Source organism: Zophobas morio, unplaced genomic scaffold (assembly GCF_036711695.1).
Source record: "Zophobas morio isolate AGI-343-1 ecotype UQ-CSIRO unplaced genomic scaffold, CSIRO_AGI_Zmor_V1 ptg000004l, whole genome shotgun sequence".
Taxonomy (NCBI): Eukaryota; Metazoa; Arthropoda; class Insecta; order Coleoptera; family Tenebrionidae; genus Zophobas; species Zophobas morio.
The window spans coordinates 6,912,890-6,924,788 of record NW_026972109.1 but is presented as its reverse complement, the minus strand read 5'-3'; the positions used below and the strand labels follow the sequence as shown (position 1 = coordinate 6,924,788).

General features: G+C 37.8%; 1 protein-coding gene across 1 annotated transcript in view; it reads left to right on the top strand.

Moving 5' to 3' along the window:
• The first annotated feature begins 240 nt into the window (after positions 1-240).
• The window catches only part of Gprk2 (G protein-coupled receptor kinase 2), a 29,921-nt gene continuing 18,262 nt past the window's right edge, over positions 241-11,899 (top strand). The window contains exons 1-4 of the mRNA XM_064069634.1: positions 241-405; positions 1,523-1,774; positions 1,833-1,928; positions 9,310-9,776. Of these exons, the coding sequence (XP_063925704.1) occupies positions 1,723-1,774; positions 1,833-1,928; positions 9,310-9,776 (615 nt within the window). The 5' untranslated portion in view covers positions 241-405; positions 1,523-1,722. The remainder of the gene's footprint in view (positions 406-1,522; positions 1,775-1,832; positions 1,929-9,309; positions 9,777-11,899) is intronic.

The following is an 11,899-nucleotide window of genomic DNA, read 5'->3' as shown; positions in this document are numbered from 1 at the left end:
TTTTATCGTCGAGTGCGATTTTTCGGCAAAGATTCACATTTTCCTTTCAATAGGAATGGACCTAGTATGCATCCTTGAGGTTTTCCGCTTAGCCGTTTCGGTCATCCCGTGCATACTCATTAAGTGTGTACCTTACCATTATCAGCGGGCTTTATCGTAATGATTGCATAGAGTTTAATCTAATCGTCGATTTTTTTAGATAACTGACCTTTATCACGCATTTTACATTCCTTAAGCGTAGTAAATTCGAAGGAAACGATTGTAGTTAGTGCAAGTGAATTCCTATTAGAATTGTGTTTAGTGTTTTTGTCACCTTGAAGTCCATGATGTTATGTTAATTGCATCTTTTTTTAAGAAGGAACACCGTGCGGTATTTGCTAAGTGCATTCTCGGTTTAAACAATTGGTATGTTTGAACGAATTAGGATTTCATTATTATGTAATTCGGAACCTTATCAGTTTAAACCGGTAAAATACTCGTTTATAAAGTCAACGTCGAAATAAGATTGAAAGTTTTAAAAGCACTCGCTTTGGGACTTTAAAATTCAAATTAGACTTGATGATTGTATTTTGCCGCAATTATTTGTTTACACTTTCATTCTTAACGCACCAGAACAGAGAAATAAATAAATAAACTGTTGCTTACAACTACGAAGAAATTAATATTTAAATATGAAATATGAAATTACTAAAATACGCTGCTTGGTAACATAATAAAATGATGAATTTTATAAGACCAAACGATAATAATCCACTCAGAAAATTGAAATTTCCCTGAAACAAATAATAAGACATTTTTATGTCTCAGAGTTATTTTATTTATTGATTTATTTGGTTTTAATAAAAGGAATATTCTTTAGTAAAGCCATACTGGTTTTTGTGCTGCAATTTTTTTTTCAGAGTAGGATTGACGGTGGCAATTGACGCTACACCGAATAATTTTGGTTGATGATGCAAAATCAGATAAAATGTGACATACATATCTGATAAAAACATTTTAACTGAGTCATTATTTACCATTTTTGATTGAAATCGATTTGGAATTTATCTGAGCTAACATCAGCGTGTTTCAAATGATAGGGCGAAAAAATTAGAATAAAAATGTTGCATTTAGTGTGAATTTTCTGAAAAAAATTATAAAAAAGTGAAAAAATGAAACAAAAAATTATATTAAAAATCGTTTGCGTTGACCTTGACGGTTTCTCGGCCGACCCGCTTCGCCACCGTCACGCGTTATCTTAGCCACGTCCTCCATCTGTCACTTTCCAAAATATCCCCGAAATGCTCGTCCAGCTCTCGTCGAATTCCTCGTCCTCTCCACACTATCGGCCCCCAGCCCCATCCCCCCATCGCCGCCCCCGTCTTCCGCGCACGCTTCCGCAGCTCCACCTCCCGTGAAGCGGCCTTCCATCTCCACCGCTCGTTAGTTCGCGTTTCCTCCGCCTGGGTTATCGGTGGCCGTGGCGCGTATGCGAGAGACGCGTGTTGGGAGTGCTGAAGAGTGAACTCTGTGAAATTTGCAGAGAAAGTGCGCCAGGGCGGCATTCGAGGGTTGCCCGACACACCCCAGCCGACGAACCCCCGACGGACGCACGGCGGCCTGCAGGGTGCGCAGCGAGGGTGCAAGTGCATAGCCCCGGCCCCCAACCACCCCCATAATTAATGGAAACGGGTCGTTCACGGCCCGACCCGGCGGGTAACTTCAGCCACCAAACTGGAACTCATGGAATTGGAAAACATCGTCGCCAATACAGTCTATCTAAAAGCGAGAGAGGGTGAGTGGGCCCACGAGGGTGCAACGCCAACCAAACTTGACTTGTGACTTCTGTGCAGGTGGTTCCGATAGTAATAAAGGCAAGAGCAAGAAGTGGAGGAAGATCCTGCAGTTCCCTCACATCTCCCAATGCATCGACCTCATCAACAAAATAGGCAAGTGTTCCACATGTAGGTAGCACGACATGGTCAATTAAAAAACGCAATTCAGAGTACTGGCAAGGCAGCCCCAACACCATTCGAACACAAAAGTGAGGTTAGGTGCTCGCTCTATTTGTGTACACAAAAAGCGCAAAAATGCCATAAATGTGTGGGCCGCTTTTCCCAATCTAAAACCGTTTGACATTAGCTAATTTTATTTACACAACTTAATTACCCCTTACGTAATATTTCTGCTTCAATAAAATTAAAAGTTACCTGCCAATAATGTCAATCACCAAATCACAGGTAACGTGATAATTTAATTATGACATTAGATCCTTCAGCCGCGCGTGGTACAGTGGCGTACCAAATAATTATAACCCTTTCATTCAACAGAAAAAAAAAACAATAATAATAACCCGCGGTAATAGAAAGTAAAAATCGTCTTTATCTCCGTATCAGTCATTAAACTCCTACATTGACATTATCGCATTAAAAGCGTGATTTAAAAACAGATCTGTCCCGTGGCGTTGACTTATTATTTATGACTACCCGTTTCGTGGGTGCTGTAATCACCATCAGTGTCACAAATTGAGGTTATGTAACAAACCCCCTAATTAACCTATTGAGAAAGAAGAATTAAAATTCCCCCGCCAGCTCAGGATGCATTTCAACATTCCTCTCGAGTTTATAATGTTTCTATCGATTTTTTTATTGCTCTTGACGAAATAAGGTTACTAATATGGATATAAACGCAGCAATTGAAGGTGAAAAACAATTGAATTTGATTAAGAGATTTTGGCAATCACCATATATAAAAACATGACGTAACGAATAGTAAATTTAAATTGATATTATTTTTAGATCGGATAAAAAATATCGGATTAATCTCCGAAAGTGCGCAAATTAAAATTTATTCCCAATTTATATCAAGGTCAGTCGTTTCATTCAGTTTCAAGTTTGAGTGCTTGCGTTATTAGATTTTTAAACTTTCTATGTGAGTAGAATTTCGTCGTTTTTTTCGAGAGAATGTCTGTTATGGAGTTACATTGATTGCTGTAAATGTCGGTGATATATTGCGAGATGTGTTTCTGGTTATAAAAATTTCGATTAACTTAAAAGCCTGGCAGTGATCAGACATTCAAACTTTTTATGAAGTGAGTTGTAATAGCGGAAAAATAACGCGAAAAAAAGACCGAACGCGTTTAAATCGTGCTAAGTGGAGATATAGCATCGTTATTTTCATGTACTGACGTTGCACTAATTCAAATCATGATAATTAATTGTACACAAAGTGTCTTTAGCATCCTTAATCGAGGTACAGTATCTATGAATCACAATTTTAAATTTACTAATGTTATTTAGATAACAAAAACTATCAAAATTTGGAATTTACTAATAATGTGTATTAATTAAAGATAATTTATCTACAGTGTTATCAAATAGTGCTTAAAATTTTGCCAGTGGGCACCGTCGAACTGCGCCTATATCCTTGATTTGCAGTTTTCATGCTAATAAAAACAAACCCATATTTTTTATTCTCTTCGGAAGTCTTTTGGACCCGATGTTTTGCGCAGTTCCACCATAATTTGGTAACCTAAACGTGGAAAACAAATTCGCAAATGTGGATTTCATTACTTGTTTATTCATTTAGCAGAACAGTTCCAAAACAGAGCAAGATAATTCACCATATTATTCCTGATGTTCATCTCTTATTAGTTCTTTTCTTCTCATAATGTTTGCAAAGAAAATTGAAGCTTGTAATATCATTACTTTGTCGATAACTGATTACGGCTATTGTTGATGTTCATTTTTAGACTAAATTATTGCAGCATATTTGCCAGGAGATGATTGTAGTGTCTTAAGTGTAATAACAAACTAGCCGGATTGGTAATGAAAGAACGAAGGTAACGTTTTCTTAAAGTTCGAATTTATTTGTAGCGTGAATTATCTTAATTAATCTCCATTGCGCTAAAAAATATGGTTCTTGTGTTATTTTAGTCCCGATTTATATATCTGTATTGGAATTTTCGCGTTCGTACGAACCGAACGTATATTGTGTTTTTGTAATTGTAAAGTTTATTTGAATATCTGGTTTCTTTGAAATATCTAGGAATGTTTTGTAAACGAAATCGTTCCAACACGTGTCGGGTTTTGTTTATATTTGCAAGTACAGTCACTCGTACTCGTGTTATTATTATTACAAAGAATAACAAAAAAATAATAACAAAATCGTAACGAAAAATCAACCTTTGACTTTTGTTTGTAAAATATGTATAGTGGTGTAAAATAAAAACTTGGAGATACGAGTCCTTGTTACAGAATTGAGCAAAAAAGATCTTAATTAAGTTAATATCATCCTTTGAGATACAATAGCATCTGGAGATGTCAGAATCGGCGTGCGGCGAAAGGAACAACGAAAACTGACATCAGAACATCGTGCGAATGCATGTGTAGAGATGACAGAGGAATCAATAGAAGGGGCGAATAAGTAAAGTCCCATTTTTTCATGGCATTCCGCACCGGTGCGGTAACGTTACCGACCGCAAAATACCGGCCAGCAAAAAATTCCAAAGACATTAAATAATCTCATTTTTTCCACCCAATATTTACAATTCCGTGATTGATGATGGTGCCAGTCTTGACATTCGACAAGCCGCAATAATGTATTTTTCAATCGTAGTAGGCTGCACATCCGTTCCCTGACAATCTTTCAGGTAAAAATGAGTCACGGCTTATAATCCGGCCGTTATCGCACGGCTCGAATGCCCATTTCTTTATCGAAGTGGGCTGCACGTGTAGCCTTGACGCATTGTCTTTGCGCTCCGCTTTTTGCGAATCCGCTGGAAATTAGGGAAACCCGACCGAAAATGTGCTCTTGTTAACGTCAATTGATTCATTAGCGGACGTCCGACTGATAGTGAAGAATGCCATCCAAATAAGGCGTTTTTTTTTTTATTAAAAAAATCTCGTAGTCCCAAGCTGTTTCCTCTATTGATATCCCGGGAACTACCCCGAACTATGTTCCGCAGATGCGCACAGATTATGAAACATATAGATCTGTTTGCTCCCAAACAAGAAGGAAATCGACTTTTTTCCGGCGAAAATATTGCGGAGGGGCTACTTGAAATTACAAATTCTTATTGACATCATCGAACGATTTAAATAATACATTGAAATGCGAACTTTGTGCTCACTCGTGGCGTATTTTAAATCAGATTCGTACACGCGCTGCATAAAAAGGTCTAATATACATTTACGACCTTTTTGGGTATCGGAGGCCGTGAAATTTGCTTCGAGGACGGCGCACGGGCCTAATTCAATATTTTATAGGCCATGGGGGCAGTTATTGGGCGCGATATTAAAAAAATAAGGGGAACGATTGAACTTAAACGTCGCACCGAAAACGTTAAAAAAACAGCTCCCGTAGGGCTATCATTTTGAGGAAAAATTGCAGCGTAGTGTTAATTACGTTAGTCGTAACGACGTACTACGCGCGATAAAGTGGTTTTAAATAAAAACCTAATATTTGTTAAATTCCCAACCTGTTTTGCGAATTTTGCGTTCTTTACACCGGAGAATGCTGGTAATTTAACATTGTTTACGTTTTTATTTTCATCATTAATTGTTTTTGTTATTTTATAGCGAAAGCGGCAATTTGTCTTCACTTTATACTGAGTGTACCGTAATTAAGTACTGAAGTTTTAGTAGCACATTCTCGTCTCAAAATAACCCAATTTGTTTAATAACAAGTGTTGCACTGCCCGTGTCAAATGGGTTATTTTCTTACTTAATTTCCTCATAACTTACTCAACTTGAAAGACTAAACATAAAAACATTTTATTTGTTTTTTGCAAATATCTTGATGTCGTTTGGGTGCATTCACAATAAAATTATTGCTTCGACGAAAACGTGGATTTAATTTTGTCGTAGGAGTTCTCTTTGTACGTACTATGAAAATGGAAAGAAACAAATATCGTGACATTCCTTTAACAGACGTTCCAAGACTTGAAATGGAAGTTTTTTAATTTCGTTTGATTCTGGAGATAGGAGTACTAGGACTAAAGTTTAAACGAATTACATTTCCTGTAGTACAGGGCTCGACAATTAGATTTGTTGGAGTTAACACGTGAACGGAGTTATAGTAGGGACAAAATTAATTCAATATAAATAAATATAATAAACGCCTCGAGTGCTACAAGACAGAACTTTGATTGCGTCTGTAACGTAACTCCAAGTTTTCACGTTTATTATTCCAAGTGAGAAAGTTTATAAAATGGGGAACAATGAATTTTAGAATGGATTTTGCAGGGAATTTGCGTTATATAATAATGTGGGGTTTCTAGAGAACCCAAATCTTAGGACAGAAAGATACGAATTCGTTTCTATAGAGAGTTTAATTTTTCCGAGTTTAATTGAACTTCCATCGAACGAAATAACAACGTTCTACAGAAAATATTTTACGAGATGAAAATAAAAATTGTGTGTAACGGCGAGCACTAACTTCTTGTTATTAGATCCGTTTATCTGTATATTTAGAACGAAAATGGCTTTGTTAGAATCCAGGTCGTAAGACTAAAAGAAATAAACGTTACTTTATCGGAAATTTTAGTTTACGTTATAGCTAAAGCGAGTTATTGTGTAACTTATATTCATTGTCCTAGAGTTACGAAAATTTGAGTAATTTTATCCATTTATCAACATTCTTCGAACGTAAATAGTATTTTTAGGAGCAAAATGGAGGACGAAAAAAGATATTTTTTTTGTAGCGAAGTTTGCTCTTTTTGTTTTGCTTATCGCGGATTATTGTGTTTTGTGTAAGCTGAAACTTTCTTTCTCGAGTTAAGTGAAAAAGCTGTGAAAAAAAGTGGTCGAAAGCTATTTCAACAGAAATTCATTCGCTCGTGAAATAAAGTCCAACAAATCATGATCCTTTGAAAAAGTATAAAATTTGATTTTGCGAAATTTTACCTTTTTGTGATAACTTCCATACACAAGGAGTCATAGTGTAAGAAAAAAAAAAGTGGGGACCCCGAGAAAGGTTCACCTTTAAAAAAAAGACAGTTGGTGCTCCCAAGAAGGTTTCACCTTCTTAAAAAAGACAGTTTTAGGCCCCCGAGAAGGTTTCACAGTGTCTTAATAAAGAGGTGTGGCCCACGAGAAGATTTCACCTTCTAAAAAAAAGACAGTTGGGACTCCGTGAAGGTTTTACATTCTAAAACAGTTGGAGGACCCCGAGAAGCTTTGGGATCCTTAAAAAAGACAGTTAGGAGCCTCGAGAAGGTTTCACATTCTTAAAACAAAACACAGTTGGGGGCCTTGAGAAGGTTTTACATTCTTAAAAAAGACCGTTGGGGCCGTCGAGAAGGTTGCCCCTTCTTAAAAAAGACAATTGGGGCCTCCGAGAAAGTTTCACATTCTTAAAACAAAAAAGAGTTGGGGGCCTTGAGAAGGTTTCACGTTCTTAAAAAAAAGACACTTGGGGGCCTCGATAATGTTTTACATTCCTAAAAAAGGCACTGGGAGTCCCCGAAACGGTTTCACTCACTTAAAAAAAAGTTGGTTCCCTAAGAAAGTTTCATCTTCTTAAAAAAAGACAGCTGGGACCCCCGAGGTTTCACATTCTTAAAAATAAGTTAGCGCCCCGAGTTTTCAGTCTTAAAACAATTTTCAAAAATTATTTCGACAAAAATTCCTTCGCCCTTGAAGTGTAGTCCGACAAATCTCGCTTCTTTAAAATACCACTACTAAAATTTGATTTTGTGATAAAATGCGCAAGTGTGTACAATATAAAATATACATATTGAAACCAGATAACCATCGGGAATGTAGATATTCTCAATTTCTCAGTACGTGCTTAACTTCGACTATTTACTTCGAAAAAATTCGACTGTTAGCACAGTCAATTTACAAGCATCAGCGGTTAAAAGGAAACGAAATTTGATTTTGTCCCTTCAGCGCAGGAGAGAGGACTGATTAATTAATTAACTATACCCAGTTTTTCCCACAAACACTCATAAATTTGGCAAATTTGTATGACGACGGACAAATTTTGATTAACGATTTACCATGGCAGAGGTCATGTAACGTCAAGAAAACATAAAAGTAGCCAGTTGTCCAAGGACTCGTTTATAGCACTTACCGGAAAATACTTTCCGGAACTAAAATACAAATTTGTTTAGTAAGAAAATGGCATTCGTAGGATGAAAATCCTAAGAAAAAAGATTTAAACTTTCAGAGCTTTTAAAATTCCACGTTTGGTTGAGATGCGTTTTGTGTAAGCGTAATTTCCTGTTACAGTCGAGCTTCTACCGAGAATTGAAGAAGGCGGAACTCAAGAAAGCTTTGTTTTTTGTGTTCGGTTTAGTGGATCGTCTGTAATTTTGACTTCCCCGGAGGCCAAATCGCCCACGTACCCACGTTTCAAGATTATATTAAATCCGGAGTTAGAACGTTATTTGTCTGTTTTAATATTCTCCTCAACCTTTCCTTTCTTCCACAAGCCGCGGATTTGTACGGCCGAGCAATAAAATTATTTTTGTTCGAGTACATTCGGGATAATATTAGTGATCCTTTGAAGCAAGTTCGTTTATCTTTCAAGCCTACACAGCCCAACAGGAACGAAGCACATGTTTAGGAGTATTTACGAGTATTTGCTTGCGTACAGATTTACTAGTCTACTATCGCCGTGTTTGTTCTCGTCCTCGTCTCCTCTCGCAATTAAGCCCTATCAGTGTATGCGTTCGTTATCGCAATCCCCTTTTCCCGTATGAGAAAATTGCAAATTGCAGCCGATAACGAAACACCTCCATTCATTTTCCCAGACGGCCGTACCACCAAGCACTAACACCATAAAACCGATAAAAATTCCAAACCATTGACGCGCCCGAAATTTATGGACTTTTTCACTTTCCAGGAGCACGAATTATGCGCGATTAGAACCTGTCCGTTATTTTCGAACGAATAATTTATTTAGGAGCAGAAAAAACGATAGAAAGTTATGCAAATTAAGCGAGTCTTGTTTATTTTTTCGTGGCAAATTGTTGGCGTTCCGTTTTTTCTCTCTCGCCCATAGACAGTTATTATTATTGAATTAAAACAAATTGGGAATGATTGATGGTCGCCAGCGTTCGACGCTAATCCAATGAAAGCCCCAGCTCCGAGTGACATCGATCAGACAAATGAACGGCGATCGATGGCCCCGCCGCCGATAAATCGATACGATACAGTCACTTATTTTTATTAATGGCCCACTTTTTCGCCCAGCGACGGACGCCCACCGCCCGCCCACCCGGACGTCTTCATCGAGATCGGCGCACCGCAAGGCGCGCCTCGCGGTCCTTTCCTTTCCCTTCAGTCCCGGCGATTTTTGATTTTCGATGTGTTCTGCTTCCAGATGTCCGCTACGAGTACGTGGTCGACCAGCAGCCCATCGGGAAGCTGCTCTTCGAGCAGTGGTGCGAGGTGAAGCGCCGTGAGTACTACCGTTGCGTCAAGTTCCTCGACGTCGCCAAGCGCTATGAGGTCGAGACGGACGAGCAGCGTCTGGAGCTGGCGAACGCGATCAAGAAGGAATTCATGGTCGGCGCGGAGGGGGAGGAGAACATCTCCCTGCCCGAGGTGGGGCTCGTGCTCTCCATGAGTGATAAACTGACGAACGGACACAAAGACTTATTTGCACCGTGCGTGCAAGCGGTGAAGGCCTGCCTGGCGGGCGAACCGTTCAGGGAATTCGTTAACTCTATGTATTTTCATCGGTACCTGCAGTGGAAGTGGCTAGAATCTCAGCCGGTCACGTACAAAACTTTTAGGATGTATCGGGTCCTGGGGAAGGGCGGATTCGGAGAGGTGTGCGCTTGTCAGGTGAGTGGCGGGGTTTGGGGTGGTTTTCCTGTTTGGGAAAAAGTTACGAACATGTGGGTTTTCAGAGATTGGCGTTTTATCTAGGTTTAATAGTTGGAACTTACGCAATGTAAACATTACAATAATAGAGAAGGGTTCTATCGAACACTAGAGATAGGGATCGGAAGGGGTGATTCATAGATATTCCAAAATTGATTAATATTTTGAGAGTTGGCATTCTTTATGTGTCATGATTTTGAACTTGCAGGGAATTTAACTTCAAGTAAATTATTAGTTTTTTTATTAGTTATATATTGAACATCATCGAGGAGGTAGTATTGTATATGGTTATCAGTTATCACTAATAGTTTGCGAAATATGTATATGCAAAGCACATCCTAAATTTGCAAACTTCCTTCCATCTGACGACCGTCACAAAGCATTCATAGCTATAATTTCATTACTAAAATGTCCCGTCAGAGTTAGTCATTATGTCAAAACCGGAACTATACTGACGTATTTGACAATCCATTGTGACGCAAACTACCCACTAAACACCACGGCTGCACAAGATGACTTATTACTTTGAAACTCGACACTTTTAAACCCAACGATACATTTTTTGGCTAATTATTAAAGAAAACTAAGATTAAGAGATACGTTGGCGAAATGATGGTGTTACATTTGATTGCGAGAAATACGACCCATTAAACCTCGTTTATTGTGTCGACTGATATTTATCCCCGTCTGTGATAATTTTTTACGAAAATATTAGCTGTCGTTTTAATCGTAGCTCCCACAAAGAACTGTTGTTGATCTTTTACTTGATAATCTCTTAAGCTGCAGAAATTATGTGTAGTGAAACAAGCTCCAAACTTTTAGAAAATTTATGTCTGATGTTTGAGTTGATAGGCAAGCGGTGTGTTTACAACAAACATAATTAAATGTTTCGTGGAATTGTTGGTGTGTTTGATATTTTCTTTGTGCGGTAGTTAATTAGAACTACAGTTTCGGCACTGAACTGGGTATTTTAATAAGGTTCTTTAAAATAATTGGGTTGTTTTTAACATTGCCAACGTCACGAACGTTTTAATTGGCTTTTTTAAAATGTTTTGTGACATTAAACAAAATGGAAGATTATTGGAAAGAAAATGGCGGACGAGAGACATCGTTATTGCCAATTCCTGTGAAAATATACAGCGCATTTCATTGCAACGAATAAATTTTAGACAGTAAAATGTAAAATGGAACGAAAGTGTTTGTTTTTCACTTTTTTTTAAGATTATTATTTCTAAATCAACTAAACAGATGTAAAAAAGCCTAAAATCAATAACCACCTTGCTTCAGTCAACCAGACCGAAGAACCTCAACTCCGGTCTAGGTCGGACGTTCACTAATCCGACACAGTGCGGCAAATATCTGACTGACTCTAATTGGCCATATTTAGGGCCGAATTCTGTAAAGTATAAAGGCACTTTGGTAAAAGGATTGTCCTTTATATAAAGATAGGACCCTTATAGATCCGTTGCATAAAGGTGAAGTCCTTTATAGTTTCCCTTGTGCAACGTATGGTCATATGTGTCACTTTATGCAAATTATCTGTCAGTTTCATTAGCTTTATGTGGTGACCGTTTCTAAATAAAAGGGAAGAAATGGAGAATCTATGATTATTTATCCTAGAGGAATTACAATAAAGGTATATATGAATCAGAACAATGATGTCTCCTTCCAGTTTTATAATTTCATGGTCTACATTTGTTAAGATTAGCAAAAACCACTAAAAATCGTCATATTAAAGTTAATTAAGCCCAATTTGGTGGAAATACAAATACTTTTACGATGCTCCAAATAGACTGGTAACTCTAATAAACAACTTTGCAAAAACAATTCCTTTGGAGGAGTCTTTACTTATAAAAAAGACCAAAAAATCCATTAAAGGCCAGACTCCCCTGACCAGTTGCCACTCCAGTGTGTTGGTACATAAGGGGCCAGTGCTGATATCTCCAAAAATGTACATGATTTCATAAAGTGTTTATTATTTTTTTTTAAGTTTTTAATGTGTTACCATCATCACGAACCAACATACGAGCAAATAAATAATACTTTTACTATATGTCAAGCACAAAGACCACGACAAGAATTTC